Genomic DNA, 24,162 nt, shown 5'->3' on the forward strand with positions numbered 1-24,162 from the left:
GCTGGGAAGTCAGTCTCCTGCCACTGTCGTTTCCAGTGCTTCACTCTGACGAGCACACTCAGTTCTCTAGTGAACGTGTATTGTCTCCCTCGTCAGAAAAATCAATGGACACACAGAAAGGAGAATAAAAGTGAGTTTGGGTGTACATTATCTGTGCCCTATCCTGGACATAAACTACAAATGTAATCCCACTTCAAAGGCCAGAACTTGGCAATCGATGCTAAATTAAAGTGACAGGAAGAACAAATGCATAAAAGTAAGTCAGAGAAAATCTAGCAGATTTTATAGTATAACAGTTTGTAGTGGTCTGATTTCTGATGCTTGTGCTTATACTGATTATTTTATTCAAGATAATTAAGCTAAAATAATTGCAAATAAGCAATTTATTTGCTTCTAGTTAGCAAAACTAATTGAAAAACTGTCCTTGGCTAATAAATGACTGGCCCAAATTGAAACCCATCCTACAGGCAAGAACCAATCCCCGACACTATTGATGATGTTCTGTTATGCTTGCAGACAGGAAACCAGAATATTGTCCTCTGAGAGGCCCCACCTAGCAGTTGACGGAAACAGATGCAGACCCACAGCTGAACCTTAGATGGACTTTGGGAAGTCTTATGGAAGGATTGGGGGAAGGACTGAGGAACCCCAAGAGGGTAGGAACTCAACAGGAAGACCAACAGAGTCAACTAACCCGGACCCTTGGGGGCTCCCAGAGACGGAATTACCAACCAAAGAGCAAGCATGGGCTGGACCTAGGACCCCACAAGCATATGCAGCAGAGGTGTAGCTTGGTCTTCATATGGACCTACCAACAACTGGAGTGAGGGCTGTTCCTGAATCTGTTTCCTGTCTGTGGATCCCCTAACTGGGCTGCCTTGTCTGGCCTCAGTGGGAGAGGATGAACCTAGTCCTGCAGAGACTTGGTGCGCCAGGGTGGGGTGATATCCAGGAAGAACTGCCCCTTCCTAGAGGAGAGGATGTGAGAGGAACTGGAGGGGACTGGGAAGAGAGGGGGACTGGATACTGGGCTGTAAAGTGAATAAATAAATAAATTAATGAAAAAATGCAGCACTTTAATAAGAAGACAGACAGACTACCATGTCTTGAAAACAGATGTTTTAATTTATCACCCAACATATAATTTAAAGAGATATCCTATGTATAAGCTTCTTAAAGTGGGAAATCAGTAGGAATATCAAAACTATAGAAAGTAAACTCAGCAACACTATGCTATTTAGAAATGGAAAATTACTTACATGCAACAGTAGTACAGCAGCAAGAAAAGACTGTCCTTGACAGTACCCGATGTCTTCATCATACACGGAGTATGCCTAGAGAAAGATAATGAAAAAGTCATATTAAGACAACTCATAAATCTTACCTTACATGTTGGCTCCCATGGGTGCCTGCTTGCCATAACTCTGACCTTTTTGTCACATTTGCCCTGATTTTTCCATTGCAGTCCAAATGCCACCAGTGCAGTGGGACTCCTCTAAGATATCTTTTCTAATGCAGCCCTACATACCACAGGTTCATCCTCAGAATATGAAATAAACAGACATTCAAATACCTAAATTATTCATTTAAGCCAAAGTATATAAACTATGGGAACCCTGGGTAAAATGATGGGGGATTACAAGGCTGATATGAGAGTTCCAGTGCACTACAACAATCAAAGCTTCTCAAAGCTGTAGTACAAATTCACCATTCTAATAAACAAAATCAATTAACAACTAAAACTTCCAAACAGGGCATCCAACATGTTGACATTGCCAAGAACCACTATCCCTATGACCCAACACAAAGCTATAAACAATCAGTGATTTGTCATGTGTGCGTTCATAGAATGTGAACTTACACATGGCATTACCTTGCAATGTAAAAGGCTGTATCTGCCTGCTGCCCTTAATGACCTTCAAACCACTCTCCCGTTTTCTAAATGCTGCCGAGTAAAAATGGCTCTTCTTCTGTACCTTGCTGGACAAGGCAGACACATTTAAAATTGTCCTGCATGGTTTTGCAGGATGTGCAAAGGACCACCAGGCTGTGAACACACACCCACTGCAGCAGGCTCTTTGGCTACTCCACACCATCCCCTTTGTCTTAACCATGCCAACTGGCAAGAGTCCAACCCACAGGAAATACAGCACTTCCGGAGAAGGAACAAATGTACCACTGAGTTTGACATAAGCCTGTGTGTCCTCAGAACTAAAGAAATAAAGTTGCTTGCTTAGTAGTTTCTAACTAGTAGTTTAAACACTTGAAGACACTATACAGTAGTTTTTAAGAGGCTGAGTCAGCAAAGAAAGTGTGTTGATTTAAAAAGGAAGATGTCAGACTATCTGTGAAAATCCAGATAGCTAACATTTTAGATTTTGAGAGATAATCATGTCATTTGTGAAAGTTGAAATGACATTCTTAAGTCAAGGGAAGTGTGAAAACAGGCTTTGTGGGTCATGTTTTATTTACTGCTTTCTGAAATAGAAGAAAAAAGTTCAGGTGCTGCCATATTTATAAAAGCCAAGAATCCCAGAGCTAAATAGGTACCAATTCCATGCACATGCTTTATTTGAGAGGATTTCCACTCAACTGCTTAATACAGTTCATTGTGTATACGTAGACTTCCCACCTAGAGTGATGGTTATTAAAGATTTTTGCACTTTTTTCTATTACTGAGGATGGCCCGAGGGCCTGCTACATGCCCTGACCTATTGCCAAGGCTTGTAACCCTTTCTCTGTATCTAATACAGTCAGGTAAGCATGTACATACATTGATTTTCAGAGTGTTTGAACTGGGGCATGATGCATTGTTATCGTTGCAGAGCATGGAAACTATCATCCCTCCAGAATGTTCCTTGAGTCTCTGTAGTATAAAATCTCCATCCCAGACATTAATTGAGCTGAATTATACAACATATTTGTAATTTTTAAAAGAATCTCATATAGTTAAATTGTATCAGTTATACCCTTGTGTCTGAATTCTCACAGCCTCAGAGAAAAAAATGAGGCTATATTACAAAAAAAAGGCTCAAAAATGGGATCAATGTGGCAACCTTTTCACTAATAGATGAAGAAGAGTGGGATAAAACTAGTCAACTTCTTGTTGTTTGGTCTTAAAAACCACTCTGTCCATTGTATTTTGTACAAACTTAATTAGTAAAGAAGTATAGGACACTGTTATTATTTGACATCATATGTCCAGTGTTTCAGATGTCAACAAACATGTAATAGTAGAATGTTTGCCTTGCATGACCCAAGGCCCTAGGGCCATCCCCAGTATGGAGGAAGGAATGGAGAAAGGGAAGGAGGAACAAAAGGACAGGGAGAGAAAGAGGAACAAAGGGGCTTTAGGGAAATTCATCCTTTCTAAAAGAACAATGAAGTCACTGTCTACCATGTTAACACAATTCCCATCCCTATAACTATATATCTTTGTTATTTCTGCAAAATTATTAAAACTGACCTGCACACTCAAGTTTCCTAAGTAGGAGGGTAAATGAGTAGAAGCATCCAATTCATTCTAGTACCCAAAGGAATAAAGTAGCCTGGTTTCGTAACTAAAATTCTGTTTGTATGAAATGTAATCAAGGTTATATTTTATAACTCAGTATTTTTTGTTTTTCTCATAAGGTAGACATTTTGTTTCTTTTTTGAGTCAGGGTTTCTCTGTGTGCCTGGCTGTCCTGGAAGTTGCTCTGTAGGTCAGAGTGGCCTTGAACCCAAAGATCTGTCTGCCTCTGCCTTCTGAGTGCTGGGATTAAAGGGTGCGCCACCATTGTCTGGCTAAGACCTAAAATTTTTTTTAGAAGATTACAGCAATTTATTATGTTAAGAGAGAATGACTGCAAACAAAACATAAGGGACTGGCTCTTTGTCCCTTCGATGTTAAGTCCCTAGATCCCTCGGCTGGACAATGAAAGCAAGCCTATGACACCATTTTATCAAAACACTTCCAACTTAGTAAGATAAGGAAATGCCAAGAAGATGGGAATAAAGAGTTGAAAATTAAAAATTCAAATGTTCCTTTCTTGCCTTGTATAAATATGAAATAAAACTCTTTTCTTGGATGCTTTTAACTACAAAGAAAGAGCGTATGAAAAGCACAACTCACACTGAAGTGCCTAGCCCCAGAGCATATGTGTTTGCTCAAGTTCAGGAGATGATGATGATAAAACGTAACTCTCAAGTACAACTTTTTCTCTTTGATACATACTCAGAGAATATTCAAAAACTAATCATATATATGATCACTTAGGAAATGTAGAGGAATTATAATCACAAAAGTCCAAAGAGTGGTTGACCTGTGTAGGGAAAGACTCGACCTAAAGGAGGACTGGGAATTAATGAAAGATACTGGCAATACTTCTCCTAATTTTTAAGTATAAAATATTACTTATTTTTAAATCACAAAAATGTGTTCAATGTGTTTCATAATTTTAAATTTTAACTTAAATATTTAAAAAGTACTCATCAGTAACCATTCAAAAGTTTGTATTTTAACTTGGTTATTATCTCCAGAATACAAATATATAAAAAACAAAAAGGAGTTTTCACTGGAGTTTAATAAATATATATACATACATATATTTACAAGTGTATGTGTGTGTGTGTGTGTGTGTGTGTGTGTGTGTTTGTGTGTCACTCCTCAGTCTTCATTGTAGTTATGTTCTATGAAGTTGTCAGGATATTAGATCTTGTAATTCTGAATTATTTTCTTCAGGATAGGAAGGGCTAGGCTCCTATGCACCTTTGGTCACAACACTTTTAGCAATCAATCACAGCATAACTAGGTTGTAACTATGATTCTTTTTAAGGCAACAGACAACACATACTGTTGACCCTTTATTATTGAAAAAACTTATATCTTACTGAGGTTGCAAATAAATTTTACTAAGATGAATCTATAAGTACAGAACCTATAAAAATAACAATGTATGAGAATGTGTGTGTATATATTATTATGTAGAAATTCATATTCAAAATTAAATTGAAATAGCTTATCTGAACAACTAGCCTATAAAAAAAGTAAATATGAAATGTTTCTAAATAAAAACAAAACTGTTATTGATCATAATCATAAACATTAGTTTTCGGAAAATGGCAAATACTGAAAAACCCATGTACAACAAACATTAGCATAAGTCTACTTCCAGACTATGATGTCAAACTTGAACTTTGTTTCCACGTGAATATTCTAGTTAAAAATTTTCAGTACCTAATATCCCTCATAGTGCCCCCCCCAAGCTTTTAGAATCATTATCAATTAATTACGTTTCCAAATCCACTCAGTACTCAGAACAATCAGTCCACAATGAACATATCATTTTTAAAATGTTTAATTATAATTTTTTTCTTTGAAATTCACCATGTGTTTTCCAATAAAAACAATATAGTTATGACAACCTCAAAGTAACCTCCATCACTCTGGTCATGGAACAGAAATTTGCTAGTACAATAATCTAAGACTCTGCTTCCAACGTTTACTTAGAAGTTTTCCATTATTGGCTCTGAATGCAAAGCATGTCAGATTGTAGCTCTGCCACTTACCAGAGTTACTTAACTTTCCTTTCACTGAGGCAAGATAGGGAGACCAGTAGACAGTGAGCAAAATGGACAACCAACTGCTTTAATGAAGCTTAGTTTCATACAAGATAATTTATAAGATGTTGGAAAGTTGTACATATAATAGTAGAAATGAAAGAAAAACTGACTAAAAAGACACTTAACTTTTAGATTGTCTTTATTTTTGAGATTATAACTATATCATTCCCCCTTCTTTCCATTTCCCCTTGAAAATGGCCTCTAATCTCATTAGTTGTTGCTATAAGGATATGTATATATGGATATACATACATATTTCTAAATATAACCTGATCAATCTATGTACTGCTTATATCTATGTTTTCAGGGCTGACCTTGTGGCATAGATAGCCAATCTGTGAGGTAGCTATTGCCTCAACTCTCAACATCCCTGAGTTGTCGTGTAAGGTTGAGACCTCATGGTTTTTCCCCCATCTGGTTGGCATGTTTATTGTTGCTTTTCTTGTTCAGCTAAGGCTTAAGAAGTCATGTTGGTGAGGCTATGGATGCAGCTTTTGACTTAACTAAGGGGACACAGAAGAGATTCAATTGTTAATAGTGGCTATAGCAAACAACTTTGCCATACTGCCCATGAAGACGTATCCTTGAGCAGAGAACACAGGGAGGCTAGAGATTCAGTGTGTAAATCTGTTGGGTGCTGTTCTTGGTAAAGGAAAAGTCAGTTTAGCATAAGGGTTCTGGGTATGAGCTTGTCTGAACATGTAGCCAGGCCAGAATGGTTGAAAGAATATTCAGATACAGTTTTACAGCCCGGTAAATCTCTATAAGTGCTTTTGTTTTTATACTGAGTAAAATAAAAAACTACCACAAGCAGAAGATTGGGGAAAAGATGAGGTTAATTTAAACCAGTGTAACAAGAGTAAAACAGATGAGAAATAGCTGGTAAGTCAGTAAGACTTCTTGATGGACTGAGTATGTGGAGCTGGGAAAGGAGGTCCTGTGCGGCCTACTGTGTGGAAAGAAAGAGAGTGCACTGGAGTCTACAACACTGCTCTGAGTCTGTAGCTTTCCAACACACACAGGCAGATTTAGAACAAGCATGGCCATGGCAGGTTTTGGAAGGTACAGCAAGGAACTCCAAGTTTGCTCTTTCCTAGAGAAAATTCTAATCAACACTTTCAGAACACTAAAAAGTTAGTGAAGGCTTGCAGAAGCATAGAAAATAACTATTTCAGAAAAGCAACTGAATTTTGAATTGCCTGCAGAGTGTCATACCTTAACCCTTGAATAACTCTAAAAATAGACAACCTACATGTGGAGAGACAACCAACTGTCCAGGGACAAGGCCAGGTGAGAGCTCCTACACAGTTGTTTCCAGAGCCCCATCAGAGAGGGTCAGATTTTGTCTACTGGTTCCCAGGAATACTCTACCTACAAGGCTCACTCAATGTAAGAAGCCTTCTCCCTGACACATTTGGCTATTGGGGGTGATGGATAAAAATGAGGCAAAGTACACACCAACCATAAAGTTCTTTTTTTTTTTTTTTGGTTCTTTTTTTCGGAGCTGGGGACCGAACCCAGGGCCTTGCGCTTCCTAGGTAAGCGCTCTACCACTGAGCTAAATCCCCAGCCCCCATAAAGTTCTTATTAAAGGGAAGTCTTGGGAATGAGAGATCCACAAAGGTTAGGGTGCCCCAGAGGGCTCTGCACTCCTGTAATGCATCGTACAGACTTAAGGATTCCCATCTGCATAGACAAAACCAGAGAAGGCTGCAAAGCTCTCACTTATGTATTATCGTAAAACTCTACAGAAACAGGGAGTGAAGGGATGACAGAGTCTACCACTGGTGGGTTGAGTAAAGGGAAGATAATCTGAAACACAACTCATCTGTCTCTTGGCAAAGAATGACAGAATTATTATATCTAAGAATTGAAGAAACTCTCAGTTCATTCAGCCAAGCAGCAAGGAGAGATCTCAGTAGCCAGATCTGATAGGAGACTGATGTGGTTAGTTCACCAAAGCTCCCTGTCAGACAACCTACTACAAAGAACACAATGAGGAGAATGAGTAGAGACACATTAAAGACTACCAGAGGTGATGGAAAATGATTTCTAATGAGCAAAGGCTTTTTTTTCTTTGGACTGATGAATCTGTTCCAAATTGAATAGCAGAGATTATACTGAAACCCACTGAATTGTACTGAATTTTGCTATATGAGCCCTTTCAATAATAAAAATAAAGGTTAAAAGGCATGCTTACAAATATACCTGTACATATACAACTATGTACACACACACACACACACACACACACACACACACACACACACACACACACACACAAACGTCCTGTAGGTTTATCCATTGAGAAGACTTTCACACAATAGAACCCAAGACCTTCATACCAAAATCTTGGTTTCTTACATTTTGAGTAAAGGAACAGAGTCTTCTGGAGAACTGAATAGGCTTAAGCTAAGCAAAGAGATAAGAAATAAGCATAGAACATATTTCTGAGCAATAATGGAAGGCCATGCTCACAAAGTTAGAAAATTTACCAAAGGAATACAGAAGCCTGCTTGAAGATAGCTCACTGGCCAATTTGGAGATAATCTGAGCATCAAAGTGAGTAACAGTAGTGACAGAACATAAAACAGAATGAATATAATAAGGATCCCAGTAAACTGGACCTAGTAAAAAGGACCCCAATAAATTGGTGGGTTATTTTGAAAAGGGGGAGTTGAACAAAAGTTGGGAAGGGAGGAGTAGAGGCAGGGCTTGGAGGAGGCAGAGAGAGCAGTAGAGAGAAGATATGAATGAAATATATTGAGTGCATGTGTGGAATTATTAAAGAATTAACAAAAATATTATTTTGAGAGAAATAATCCTTAATCACACATGGTTATAACAACAAATGAGTGAATATATAAAAAAGATTCAAAATAGTAAATATACACAGCAACTCAACAAAATACCTATTAAGTATAAGAAATAAAAGAGAAACAATTCATAGTGTATAAGCCTGATAGACAAGCCTTATTTATATAATCAAAATGAAGATTGCAAAAAATGGAAAAAAATGAAGCTGTTTAGGATTTAAGAGGAAATAGGTACAAATTATCTTTTCTGTATAATTCTTGTCAAAGATCTATAACTCAAACATAACACGAGAGCACATCAGAAGAGGTTGAATTTGGGGGCAATCTAAAAAGCACCTGGCCTATAATCTTTAAAAATTGTAACACCAAGAGAATTAGGAAACAGTGATCTAGACCTGAAGATATCCAACAGTCAGTGAGAATTAAATAAAACGTGTGGTTTAAACTCTCATTCTCTTCTATGCACCACGCACACTAACCTGACAACCAGTAACCACGGACCATGCTCAACAGTTGCTATGCTTTAGTGTTATGTGATCGACTGGGAGTGGGGTTAAGATTCTGCGGGACAATGTCCTCACCTGTAGGAAAGGTATTTGTGGGCAAAGAGGTGTCATGCTAATAATTCACCCTCAAAATAATTAGCAAAACAAGATTCTGCCCATGCAACTTTCTTGTAAGTTTGAGACTGTTAAGTAATATATGCACAATTATATACAAATTCCATCATATTTTATTTATCAAATGTAATAAAATGTTAGCTAAAAAGGTTATTAAGTTTGTCCTATATGCTGGTAAGAAGAGAATGAACATAAACTCTAAAAATAGGTTCACTGATATGAAATACTCTGAACTGGGCTAGATGTACTCACAAATATTCACTAACAAAGCAACTTCTTATCTAACATAGCTGGCACAATTCCTAGATGTAGGCTTCTTTTTATATAACAGATTTAAAAAGAAGTCCTTGGCAATAATTTAAAACTATACTGACTCATTTATAACAGTAAATTCAAAAACAAAATGAAATAAAATAAAATAAATAAAAACCTAGACTACCACATCTTTAACATTTTTAACCACCCTCACAAAAGTTAGCTGCTACATGATTACGGGAAATTGTCCACTGCACCTAGGTAAGGACTTCAGACTCAAGGTTTGGGGATACTACAGGGGAACAGCACTCAGGCATTCTCTATAAACAGAAAATCAAGAGTCCGGCCTTAAGGAATTTAACCTGCAATGACTTTTGGAATATGAAATGCATCATGGAGGAAGGGCCCGGTAGAACTAAGGCCCTTTAGGAGTTTGTGCACACTGCCATTTCATAGTATGCTAAGAAAGCTGTGGGAGGAAATGTGACATCAGAGGCAAGTTCTAGGTATCCCTTCGATCTTCTCTCCTTAGAAGTACTTAGTTAATCACAATGTTTCATCAAGCCGTCCTTCTTCCGTGCAGGTGGAATTACACTGTGTCCTAATGTCCCTTCCAATATGCCCCAACAATCCCGCTTTCCTAATATAGTTCTTAAATATTAAGCCCTGTCGTCCTGACAGGCTTCCCACAGAATAGGAAATATACAATCTGTTTCATCAGCTCAAGTATGTAAAATTAACCTTATTAACAAAAGGTGATTAGTACTTAGTGTGACCAAACAAGGCAATAGAATATGCCCAAGATAACATTTTGCTGCAAAGACCGGCCCCAATGGAGAAATACTGTGTTCAAATTATCATCTTCAATAATCTTAAGTCTAAAGAATAAATTTTTGCTTTGTTTTACTTTGTATATCTTGAGAAAGTGTTCTGGAAAGCCTGGAATGGAATTTATTATGTACAACAGGCCCTTGAACTCAATTCTCCTACCTTGGCCTGCCAAGGAAAAGGATTCCAAGCATATACTACTATCTTCCCTGGCCTCACTGAAAAAAAACTTTTAGGTTAATGTTATTGTGGAACTTGGAAGATGGCTTGCTTTGTAACACAAGGACCTGAGTTCAAGCTCTAGAATCCATTTAAAAATCTCAGGATTGGCAGTACATGCTTGTGATCCCCACACTGGGGAGGCAGACAAGGGGAGATCTCTGAGGCTTGCTGGAAACCAGTTTAGCCTAATTGATAACCTCAGTGAGATCTTGAAAGAAGTGGATAGCATTCCTGAGTATAACCCCAGAGGTTGTCATCAGGTCTTCATATGCATGTGCACAAATGTGTACACACACATACACCCTGAGTACCCACACATATATGTACACTTTTATATACACGAACACACTTATGCAGATGCATTCACACACTAGAATTACATGGTGTCTATTTGTGTTTTACAGAATGATGTCTTGGGGTATGTAAACATGACTAGATTATTACAGTGACGTCCATGAGCACAGTAGCATCATTTCACAGAGCAACTTCTTGTCTTTTATATGAAACAAATGACAGGCTGTAGGACCCTATGCCCATCCAGCTACCCTCTTTCGATGTATTCCAGGAACTGTTTTTCCTTTAAAACCTAAGGAAGGAACATGAGATATCACAGTAAAATTCCTAAGGCAGCATAGCTTCACTAGCTTGAGTGCTCATGTAACAGAAGCTTGCCAGCTTTGGGTTAATCTGTGAATCCCTTTGGGGAGAGTGGGTAGGACAACTTTCGCAGAAGACATGGGCTACTAAGACTCAGACAGATGGGAAGGAGGAGGAGATCAATTCAGATTCATTCTTTCTAAGAGAGAAGGCAGGAAGAGGTCTGAGTAAGGAGGAGGCTGCGGAGTTATAAAGACGCTGGCAACTGGGTACAATGAGTAACCAGGATACAAACCCGGTGATTCTGAACCACACAGAATTCACTCTAAGTTCGCTGTCCAGGGCATTTACAGCATTTCAACCTAGCACAGGAACAGTTCTGAACTGAGAGAAAAAAAAAAAACTGAACAGGAAGCTGAGTGAGCTTTATCTTTGCAGGAGACTTTCTTTAATCCCATCCTGTTTTAGAAAAAAAAAATCTTACTTTGCTCAACAAACAGCAACTCTGTCTTCTAAAGCATGCATACACACAACCCAAGTCCTCTGTTGTACTTTCACAGCCCCGCCCCTTTGAAGTCACTCCCTTAACCCTACATTTTCTGCACTACAGTAGCAATGTGATGGCTCAACAGGCGATTCAGTTGAAAGACTACGTATGGGCTGCATAAAAACTAGACAGCTATTTCAAGAAAAGCGTTTCAGGACCATACGCTTGGAAAAGTCTTAAATGTCATCAGGCACTCTCAAGAGCACTGCAAATCACTTGTTCGCTCTCCACAACTCCAGCTTTCCTAAGTTGACCTTTTCATTGTTAGATTTCAAAATTTGTATACATGCATTTGTCTTTGCATTTAACTATTACTTTACAGAATTCCGACTTTCATTTATGGCGTTAAAGCTAAGATTCACTTGTAACACTAAGAAAACTCTCACGGATATAACAACAGGGTTCTGGGATCAGCTAGAACAGCTAGACAGTTGATGTCCTTCCTATCTGTATGGTAAGGGCCAATACACAGCCTTCCTGAGTAAGTGAGCCTAGTATGTGGATGACATGCATAATATGATGTTTATAAATGTGCCTGAAACAGTCCCTAACATATGGGGCTTTTTTCATAAGTATTTTTCATTAAACATATATAATCAAAGTAACACTACAAAGTTTTAAGCTGAATTAATTTTAATCTTGGCCATGTAATGGCTATTTATTTTTAGGATTCATTCAACTTTCTGATTATCATTTGTAAAATTCTAGAAATTTTATTTCCCTATAGATAACAGTAGGTGTCAAATAAGATTTCAGAAGCGCTTTCTAAACCATGAGGCTTCATGAGTTCTAGTATTGGGCTTGTGTTGCTCAAAATTAAGACGACTTGAAAGAATTCATTTTCCTACGGAAAGTTAATTTACTTTGAGAATACACCGCTGTCCCTCAGGGTCTACTGAAGATACTTAATAGAGTGCTGTTTAAAGATGCGCTGGCAAAGCAGGAAGCCCCAGGGGTTCAAAGGACTCCACAGTAGCCAATATTTAGATCTACCTCAGAAATAATGTCCTAACTCAAAGACACTTGCCAGAACTCAAGAGGAAGAGAGATAATCTGCACAGAATTTAAAAGGCTGCTTAATTCTCCAAGGGGCTGCAGACTCCTCCAAGGTTCTACTTCTAACTCGCCTGGCAGAAACACGGATACTTTCAAGGGACACTTGTGTCTCTCAATCAGACTACTGAAACAATGTCCACCCCAACCCCCAGTATGAGAATTTCCTTAGGAATCACATACTGGAAAAAGGAAAAGGTTCCAGCCAGGTGGGGGAGCTTATCTCCTGGAAAGAGACTTCGCGTACTCCTAACAACCTGACAGATCAATTTATACGATGAAACTAGAGCCCAAACAACACTATCTGATCAGTGAAGAGCAGGACCACACTTTTTTTAAGTGGATATTTTCTTTATTTACATTTCAAATGTTATCCCCTTTCCTGGTTTCCCCTCCAGATACCCCCTATCCCATTCCCCAGTCCCCCAGTTTCTATGAGGCTGCTACTGCACCTACCCACTACTCCCTCCCACCTCCTGGCCCTGGCATTTCCTACACTGGGGCATTGGTCCTTCACAGGACCAAGGGCCTCTCCTCCCATTGATGCCCAACAAGGCCATCCTCTTCTACATATGTGGCTAGACCCATGGGTCATTCCATGTGTACTCTTTGGTTGGTGGTTTAGTCCCTGGGAGCTCTGGGGGCATCTGGTTGGTAGATATTGTTGTTCTCAGCTACCTCAGTCCTTTGTCTAATTCCTCCATTAGGGACCCCATTCACAGTCCAATTTTGTCAGGCTCTGGCAGAGTCTCTCAGGAGACAGCTATATCAGGCTCCTGTCACCATGCACGCATCTCTTGGCATCCCCAGTAGTGTCTGGGTTTGGTGTCTGTAATGGGATGGATCCCCAAGTCTTTGGATGGCCTTTCCTTCAGTCTGTTCCACACTTTGTCTCCGTATTTCCTCCCTTGAGTATTTTGTTCCCCCTTTCAATAAGGACTAAAGCATCTACACTGGTCATCCTTCTTCTTGAGCTTCATGTGGTCTGTGAATTTTATCTTGGGTGTTCAGAGTTTTGGGGCTAATATCCACTTATCAGTGAGTGCATACCATGTATGTTCTTTTGTGACTGGGTTTCCTCACTCAGAATGATATTTTCTAGCTCCATCTATTTGCCTAAGTATTTCATGAAGTCATTGTTTTTGATAGCTGAGTAGTACTCCACTGGGTAAATGTACCACATTTTCTGTATCCATTCCTCTATTGAGAGACATCTGCCAGGACTGGTTAGATGGTTACATCCTTCCTACCTTTAGTTCTTTATTTAAACTTCAATTTCACTTCAAGAACACTTCCCATCAAGACAGACTTGGGAAGTTTGCTAATTTGTCCCTCTTCCCAGCATAGTCACAAGGATAATTTTCCTTTATCTGTTTATTAATTTATTGAAGGTGTGTGTTGAATCTGGCTTGGGCACAAGCTATGAAGCCAAGTACAGTAACATATTTTGAATTAAATTATTTTGGTCCACTTTGATCCAAGAGTGCCTCCCTCCAAAACAAAGGGTTCCCATGTCTTTAAATATGGTTATTTCAAGAGTGAGACTCTTAGGCAAATGTGGGACTGTAGTTTGAGTATGAAGTGTTCCCCACAGACTTACATGTTCAGTACTTCTCATGTGGAACTGATAGCAATGTAAACCTTAGGATGTACAGCATTACAAAAGGAGAAGATCACAAGAAACATGTCCTGCATCCTACCTTCTCTGACTACTTCCTGCCTGTCTTCTCTCTATCCAGTCTGAAATAAAGCAAGCTGCTGTGCTCTGTTCACTGTGCTTGGCCACAGTGTTCTGCCCCAGCTCAGGCTCACGGAAACGGAACCAGCTGACCAGAGGTGGAAAACTCTCACACAAAACCGAACCATCTCTCCCTTTGTTCTGCTAGGAACTCTTGTCACAGAAACCCTTAGGACATGAAGCTACACAAACAGATTATCACCTGTGTTGTAAATGCTTTCATTTGAATTAAGGTTCTCTCAGGCACCCCAAAACAGAATTTAATTAAAAGTGGTACGTAAAATAGCTAGAAAATTCTATTAAAATATAATTAACTCGGTGAAAAGTAATTCATTTTCAACCATAAATACCTTCTCCGACTCTAAAAACCAAAATTAACAATATCATATCTCATTCAAATATTGGTATTGTTTGCATTCTCAAAACTGTACGTATTGTTAATATCAAAACAAATACCTTAAAAGTTCTAGCTTTTAAAATAAGCCCACTAGTGTTTTGATGTAAAGTACTTAATATAATAGGTTATATTTATTTTTGTTTCTCCACCATACATTATAGTACCAAATTATTAACACACATGAGCAGGAGAATTGATCTCCCTGTGATACATTCAATTTCCTTCATTAAACTCCCAGCAGTAGCTCCTTTTACAGAAAGCACAAGTGTTAATCAAAACATCGGAAAAAGCAGTATGCACACACTAAGCTGAATGTCCAGAGTCACGTCAATCTGTACTGTTGTGAGTAATGCTATAACTGATTATTACAATGGACTGATCTTAGGTCTTAGAAAGAGACATATATCTAAAATTCAGTCTATCTAAACTTTACGTGGTGCTATAAAAACAGACACCACACAGAAAGCCAGGGAAAGTCCTCACCCTAGAGTAAACTGTCAATGCTGGAGCTAGAAACTGACATAGTGCATAACTGTTAAATCCTACATTCATCTGCCATAATTTAAAAGAATAAAATTTAAAGAGCTTTTAGAACCACAGCAAATTAGAAGCAGAAGAACCTTTTGGGAGGCTACTACTACTGAGGAGTTAACTCACAAAAAAGTTTTTCTGAAGTTTTTATCCTATTCTTTTCGAGTCTGAGACATGTTATTACTTTATGGGAGACTCCTGATGTTGAGTGCTTAAACCATACCACGTTGTCTCACAACCTAAAACATATTTATATCGTATGTAATCAGAAATAGCTACATGGTTCAAAGGCACAATCAGTCTCTTGAAGGACATTCTGAAAATATGATATTGAATAGAAAAGACAGGGGTAGGGAGAAAGATATGTTTTTATTTGCAGAAATCTTTACGTTCTACTATTAAATTATCATCACAACTCTCTCCAAACAAACTTATGACAACAGAGAAAGCTGTGAACCATTTCCATTTCTTCCTACTCTGAAAACAGATGTAAGAGATGAAACTGGAATTGACAGGCCCATTAAAACCTGACGGCAAGTGCTTAGCTGTCTCCTCTAATGTGAGGATCCAAACCAGTTCTTGATGTACTACAGCCACAGAAAATGTTTCAACTACAAGGTCAGAGTATGATATCCTTGAGTCTGGAGTTGGATTCTAAGATTACAATAATTAAAACGTTGTTCCTAGTAGTGGCAGATCAATTTAAAGGCTGAGCATACTCCATCTGTAGGAAATACCTACTGAGGAAGGATTATTGCGAAGAAACGAGGTAATACACATGCACTCACACATGCACAACACCATGTCAATGTGAAAGTCCCAAAATGTTAATCTATGGGAAACACTGTGTTTTGTAAAAGGTCTTTAACTCTGTTGCTCATGTCTAAGATAAAGCAGTGTACGTGGTAAATCATTTTCTTTCACAGTTAGAAGCAATTCAAGGATTTGTACCATTACTATTTCATTTTACCACTAAACTACAGTTGGTATAAAAGAAGGGTTTGTAAAGGTACAGTGAAACAACTCTGTGCAGACTATAAAAGAAACTCATTAAGAACAAGGAATCATTAGTGTTTATTCTATACAAGATATATACACAGGGAAAACTCAAGGGTACATTGCTGACTATTCTCCTATCAAAAAAATTAAAGCAGATAAATTACACCCAGTAGCCTTTAGTTTACACAGAATAGCTCATACAGATACGGGTAAGAGTTATAAACTGAGAAGACTAGGACATCCACTAAATTCAATACAAAACAAATTCTGGTAAGCAACAGGCTAGGCAGATGAGTTTGGTCCCTGGGACTCAAATGGTGTAAGAAGAGATTTAACTCCTGTGAGACTTCTGACCTTCACGTACACACATATCCTCCTGAAAACACATACTCACAGAGTACATGAATTCATTTCAGGTTCAATGTGTGTGTGAGTGTGTGTGTGAGTGTGTGTGTGTGTGTGTGTGTGTGTGTGTGTGTGTGTGTGTGTGTATCTGCTAACATATACTACACAATATCCTTAGAACCTGGAGTTCGGTTACATGTCTATGTGGTACAATGTACATGTCTAAGACGACTACATAATGTGTATGTAAATGCATTAATGACTATTCTATACAGGACCAGCGTTGGATTATCATCACAACAAAGCAAAGGACAGCAAGATTTTAAAAGTGCTCATCAGTGAACTTATATCTTTGCACCCGTCCATTTTTCATCAATTCCTCTTTTAAATATAATATACTGAAGTAAATACTATTTTTACTACAATGGATCCAACTAATAAGACAGAACTGAACAAATAAAGAGCCATATGTTATAGTCATATGAAAAAAGTAGTATCAGCAGAGAAAAAGTGAGGGAAAAGCCACTGACTGCCTGAAAATATACTAAATGCCAGGGGGAACTGCTACTCCATATGTCACAAGCCAGATTCTTCTAAATCAACTTAAAAACTTTATAAAATTTTCTAAACTTTTTATATGAATCTGAATCAAATAATTTATTATAAAAGTTTTACCCTTTTATACATATATAATGAATATACTCCATTTTTGACAATTTTTAAACTAGATTTTAAAATTTGAGATTTTTAAATTAGATTTTTCAAAGATTAGAACACCCTCATATTTTAAATTATGTGTATATATATTTACATTTCAAAAGAAAGATATGTTAAAATAGATTTGTTTGCTTACTTTATTTTATTGTTTTAATTCAGTGCTCAATATTAATGCCAGAGTGCTGTTTGTGGTAGATAGGTACCCTACCCCTGAAACATATCCACAACCTTCTCTCTAATCTATAGAAAATATCTGAAATAGTTAGAGGACGGGGTGGGGGGAGGGTGGGAGGAAGAGAGAGGGGGGAGGGAGGGAGGGAGGAAGGGAGAGAGAGGAGGGAGGATGAGGGGGGGAGAAGGGAATGGAGAGGGGAAGGAAAATGAGAAAGAGAAGCAGGGGAGGGGGAGGGAAAGAAAAATAGATGGATGGAAGAAAGCAAAGGAGAGGGAAAGAGGAAGACAACAAGAGAAAGAAGAGGCTCACATTCCGGACTCCTAGCACCACCGGTGCCTCCTGCACACAGGGATCTAGGAGTAGTAGGGGCAAGGACTCTTCTGGTTGCTGCCCTCACAGAGAGCTGAAAGCCAGCCACCAGAAGCGACTACACGCATGAGAGCAGAACTAAGACTACTTTTCTGCTTCAAGTGACCTGCCTTGGAGGACTTAGGAAACACAAAGGCAGAAGTTCTCTGGGACAGGGCATTTCCTGGTTTTGGCTGTGACCCGAATCTCTCTGATCCCAGACCACAGCTCCCTGATCCCAAATCCCATGGGAGAGAGAGGTGAACACCCAGAACTGCGGGCAATCCTGAGACTGCAGGGATGGACAGACTGCCACTTATGCCCACCTTTGCCCACATCCCTGGCCCAAGAGGAACCTGCATAGTGCCTCTGGACACAGGACTATAAGAGCAGTCAGCTGCAGAGCCCCGAGGTCCAGATCTGTGCCCAGATCTGAACTGAACCAGTCAACAGCTCCCTGCAACCAAATCTCGTGGGAGGAGGGGAGGAGATAGACCATCAGAGGTGCAGACACTCCTGTGAAACCAGAGGAAACTACTCTGTGCCCACATTCCTGATTCAAGAGAAAAACGCCTTGTGCCATCTGTGCCCTCTGTGCCCTCTGTGCACAGGAACCTAGGAGTAGTAGGGGCAGGGCCCTTCTGGTTCCTGCCCTCACAGAGAGTTGAAAGTCAGTCGCCAGGAGTGACTACACACCTGATAGTAGAACACTCTGTTCCCATAACTGGTCATAAGAAAACAGGAAAACAAGACTACAGGAGTGTTGACACACAGGCTCACAGGAGGGTCAAGCCACCATCGGAAACAGCAAGACAAGCTAACACCAGAGACAACCTGATGGTGAGAGGCAAGTGAAGGAACCCAAGAAACAGAAACCAAGACTCAGGGCATGATCAGAGCCCACTTTGCCCACCAAAGCTAACACTGGAAATGCAAAGATACCACAAAAGCAAGAACTAGATTTAAAAATCACATTTTATCATGATGATGGAGGACTTTAATAACGTCATAAATAACTCCCTTAAGGAAATATAGGACAACACAAGAAAAAAAACTAGAAGCCCTTAAAGAGGAAACACAAAAATCCCTTAAAGAACTACTAGAAAAAAGAAACAATCAGGAGAAGGAAAAGAACTAGGAGTTAAAAATGGAAATAGAAAAAATAAAGAAAGCACAAAGGGAGACAACCCTGGAGATAGAAAACCTAGGGAACAGATCAGGAGTCATAGATGCGAGCATCACCAACAGAATACAAGAGATGGAAGAGAGAATCTCAAGAGCAGAAGATACCATAGAAAAACACAACTGTTGAAAATAATGTAAAACAGCAAAAGCTCCTAGCACAAAACATACAGGAAATCCAGGACACAATGAGAAGTTCAAACCTAAGGATAATAGGTATAGAAGAGAGTGAAGACTCCCAACTTAAAGGACCAGTAAATATCTTCAACAAAATCATAGAAGAAAATTTCCCTAACCTAAAGAAAGAGATGCCCATAAACATACAAGAAGCCTGCAGAACTCCAAATAGATTGGACCAGAAAAGAAACTCCTCCTGTCGCATAATAGTCAAAACAACAAATGCACAAAACAAAGAAAGTCCAAGTGGATCAAGGACCATCACATAAAACCAGATACACTCAAACTAATAGAAGAAAAGGTGGGGAAGAATCTCAAACATATGGGCACTGGAGAAAATTTCCTGAACAGAACACCAATAGCTTATGCTCAAAGATCAAGAATCGACAATGAGATTTCATAAAACTGCAAAGCTTCTGTAAGGCAAAGGACACTGTCATCAGGACAAAACAGCAACCAACAGATTGGGAAAAGATCTTTACCAATTCTACAACTGATAGAGGGCTTATATCCAAAATATACAAAGAACTCATGAAGTTAGACTTCAGAGAGCCAAATAAACCTATTAAAAATGGGGTACAGAGCTAAACAAAGAATTCACAGCTGAGGAATATTGAGTGGCTGAGAAGCACCTAAAGAAATGTTCAACATCTTTAGTCATAAGGGAAATGCAAATCAAAATGACTCTGAGATTCCACATCACACCGGTCAGAATGGCAAAGATCAAAAACTCTGGCAACAGTAGATGCTGGCAAAGATGTGGAGAAAGAGGAAGACTCCTCCATTGTTGGTGGGATTGCAAGCTGGTACAACCACTCTGAAAATCGGTCTGGAGGTTCCTCAGAAAATTGGACATTGCATAACCTGAGGACCCAGCTATACCTCTCTTGGGCATGTACCCAAAAGATGCTCCAACATACAACAAAGACACATGCTCCACTATGGTCATAGCAGCCTTATTTATAATAGCCATAAGCTGGAAAGATTCCAGATGCTCTTCAACAGAGGAATGAATACAGAAAATGTGGTACTTCTACACAATGGAATACTACTCAGCTATCAAAAACAACGACTTTATGAAATTCAGAGGCAAATGGATGGAACTGGAAAATATCATCCTGAGTGAGGTAACCCAATCACAGAAAAACACACATGGTATACACTCACTGATAAGTGGATATTAGCCCAAATGCTCGAATTACCCTAGATGCACAGACCTCATGAAACTCAAGAAGGATGACCAAAATGTGGATGCTTTACTCCTTCTTTAAAAGGGGAACAAAAATATCCATAGGAGGGGACAAGGAGGCAAAGTTTAGAGCAGAGACTGAAGGAACGCCCATTCAGAGCCTGCCCCACATGTGGCCCATACACATACCGCCACCAAAACTAGGTAAGATGGATGAAGCAAAGAAGTGCATACTGACAGGAGCCTGATATAGATCTCTCCTGAGAGACACAGCCAGAACATGTCAGATACATATGGGAATGCCAACAGCAAACCACTGAACTGAGAACGGTACCCCCGTTGGAAGAATTAGAGAAAAGACTGAAAGAGCTGAAGGGGCTTGGGATCCCATAAGAACAATAATACCAACCAACCAGAGCTTCCAGGGACTAAGCCACTACCCAAAGACTATACATGGACTGACCCAGGGCTCCAACTGCACATGTAGCAGAGAACAGCCTTGTTGGGGCACCAGTGGAAGTGGAAGCCCTTGATCCTGCCAAGGCTGAACCCCCAGTGTAGGGGATTGTTGTGGGGGTGATCATGGTGGGTGGATGGGGAGGGGAACACCCATAGAGAAGGGGAGAGGGAGGGGTTTGGGACTGATGGACAGGAAACTGGGAAAGGGAATAACATTTGAAATGTAAATAAGAAATACCCAATTTAATAAAAATGGAAGGAAATAAAAAGAGAGAAAGAAGAAAAGAACATCAGGAACAGCATAGCATGCAGGAAGTGTTTTACTGAGAGATATGCCATTTCCACTTCCAAAGTTTAAAACTAATCTTGGTTAGCAATGCATTTCTGTGAGTGTTAAAAACCCTCTTAACTACCAAATGGAATGGCTTTGTGAGTACCTGAGAACAGCTATTGGCTCTTTGCACTCCTTAAAAAGGCTAACTTCATCTTTTAGGTACTGTCATCAAATTTGGCTTTTTTCTCTGCATAGTCAGATGACGGTATGTGTCTCTAGGAACAGCAGTCAGAAAAGCATTTAAGCTCATTGCGTGACACTCTGTTTCTGACTTAACCTGAGAAATCACTAAGTTAATGGCTCTTCTCCCCTACAGAATTTTTAACTACAAACAAGGCAGCTTTTTTCTAGGTCTACTAATGATGAGGAAGGTAAGAGTTTCAAAATAAGATTCACACAAACATGTAGGAATTTGTCAGAACTCAACAGGCGGTCTACACTAGTTCTCATTCTTGCCTATCATCAAAAAGTGGAGATAATTCTCACATTATCTCATTTCAAAGAACTTTCTTTTCTTTTCCTTCTAGCCGTTGAGCCAAACTAAATTGTCCTGTGCCTCACTCAGAACAGGAAACAGGAAGGCCATCCTCTAGGTTTAGTGTGGAGGACCTGACGGTGTGTGCATAAACAGAGAGCACAGTGCACATGACACGTGGAAATAGAGACAAAATATAACAACCTAATGATGGGTCCCTAAAAAGCAGCCCTGACAACGCATTAGAAAAAGTGAGAGCAAAGCCCTACCTTGCAGATCTTGTAAAGAGATTCCTGACCATCTCCTCCAGTGTCTTTGAAGTAATCGTGTGCAGGAAATGTACGATGAATGTCTCGAGTAATAACACTCTCCTGTGCAGAGTCCTACAAGGAAAAAAACACAGTCGATTATTTATGTACAACTTTCTACTCAATTATGTAAAATAACACACATATATAAAAATGTAAAAGACATAAAGAGTATACCTAAATAGTCTTTCAAAAAAACAAAGAAAGAATGAATGATGGAGGGGGGAAGGAGGGAGGGAGGGGGAAAAGAGGGAGGGAGGGAGGGAGGGAAGGAAGGAAGGAAGGAATCAATCAATCAATCAATCAATCATCGGATGGCTCAGCAACTAAAGGCACTTGCAACCAAATCTGATGGTCTGAGTTTGATCCCCAAACCCTTATGTTGGCAGGAGAACACCCACTGTTGCAAGTCCCAAGTCCTCTAAGCTTCACATGCTTTTCTCTCTCTCTCTCCTCTCTCTCTCTCTCTCTCTCTCTCTCTCTCTCTCTCTCTCACGAGCGCACGCGCGCGCGCGCGCACACACACACACACACACACACACACACACACACACAATGATGTAATAAAAACTCTCTCCTTCTAACACAGCATCACTGTTTTTCCTTAGATCCGTGCCTCCACCAATTGTGTTCTCTCACATCCATCTAAAAGCTGGGTATATGTGTGTACATGTGTATATGTGTATGCATGAGAAGACAGGGAGAGAAGAAACTTGTATATACACATTTCCAGAGAGAAATTACATGTTTCTTACACTTACTAAGATCAGTAACAGACTGATCCTTTTCAAAACATGTAACTATACACTGTTCTCTTAGATTCAGTATTTAAAAAGGAAATATGTCTGTTTTCAATTATACTATAATAATTTAAAAAATTACTCCATTAGTATTTTTCTATTTTTCCACTTAATAAAAAATATTTTTGTATACTTCTACTTCTGTTGTTAGAAAGATGTCCAAACTAGTGCTTTATGTGTGTTTATATATGTGTTTTTGTGAAATTATGTCATGCATATGAGGGTGTCTACAAAGGCAGTAAAAGGCAGAGGAACCCCTGAATTAGAGTGAGTCAGTTAAGAGCCATAAGACATGAATGTTGGGAATTGAACTCAGATCCTCCAGAAAAGCCACTCTTTTGACTACGAGGCATCTTTTCAGGTTCGAAATTTGTGTGTGTGTGTGTGTGTGTGTGTGTGTGTGTGTGTGTGCGTGCGTGCGTGCGTGCGTGCGTGTGTGCGTATTCAAGGACAAATTGCTAAAAGTTTGATAGCTAGGTCACAGAATATGCTTGTGTTAGGTCTGGTCTGATAGCAGGTGTGTCTCTGGTTGTTTTCCAAGCAGGCTTTCATGCAGCCATGGTAGCACTGGGCATGATTCTCCTGCCTCCATCTCCCGAGGGCTGGGCTGAGAAGCATGTACCTCGCCTAGCTGTACTTTCAGGTTTGATATAGATATGCTCCTTCTACAGCTGGCAAATAATTTATACCTCAAATAACAACAAAGCACATATTTCTTTACATCTGCTAAATAATGTTTTCTATTTTTTAAATCATGGACAACATGGTAGATGAACTTTTGATCACGGTCCTTTAAAGAATATCATTCCCTCTCATACATACACGGAGATACTAGGCTAATTATGAAACTCATTTATTCTGAAAATAAGAATCCTACAACCTATAATATAGTAGTTTATGTTTTAAACATAAATTTAAGAGGTGTTTTTATAGATGTTAGAAAATGAAAGCTGAAAATTGTGTAAAATTCTGAACTGTGTTAAAATGATTATTACCTTGATCTAATTTTAATCCTAGAAATATTTGTGTTATCTCTATTTAAATGTCAAGAAAAAAGGACGAATACTTAGAGTAATTTTACTGATGAAAATACTTTGTACAATTTAGAGAAGCATCAAAGGCTGCTAATTGCACATTAAATATATTGTTCAATGTCTTGCTTCTTCCAAGATTGAAGAACTCCTCTTTCCGCCTCATATCAGGAAGTAGAAAATGTTTTAAATGGGAGTTGCTTTAATGATGCTGGTTCCTCTTTGTGGCTGAGAAGTGCAACAGGAGCCTGTAAGTCAGGACCTGCTCCTGCTGCCTCTCTCACTTCAGCTGCTGCTTCCTGCTGGGTGGTAATTAGATCTTATATCATGGAGAGAAAGAAAGAGGGCAAAATGACAAGTTCCAAATTTGCTACCACATATCTGACAAGGCAGTGCAGGACATACTGATGGCTTT

General features: G+C 39.2%; 1 protein-coding gene across 9 annotated transcripts in view; it reads right to left on the bottom strand.

The window, feature by feature from the left end:
* Positions 1-24,162, bottom strand: part of Rabgap1l (RAB GTPase activating protein 1-like) — a 595,723-nt gene that overhangs the window by 218,628 nt on the left and 352,933 nt on the right. For all 9 annotated transcript variants that reach the window (XR_015635222.1, NM_001401442.2, XM_087580933.1 and 6 more), the window contains 2 exon segments: positions 21,878-21,991; positions 1,260-1,334 (listed from right to left, as the gene is read on the bottom strand). Coding sequence is in view for 8 of the 9 variants with exons in the window: in NM_001401442.2 (NP_001388371.1) it covers positions 1,260-1,334; positions 21,878-21,991 (189 nt within the window). In the remaining variant the exon portion in view is untranslated.

Source organism: Rattus norvegicus, chromosome 13, assembly GCF_021556685.1.
Source record: "Rattus norvegicus strain SHRSP/BbbUtx chromosome 13, alternate assembly SHRSP_T2T, whole genome shotgun sequence".
Lineage (NCBI taxonomy): Eukaryota > Metazoa > Chordata > Mammalia > Rodentia > Muridae > Rattus > Rattus norvegicus.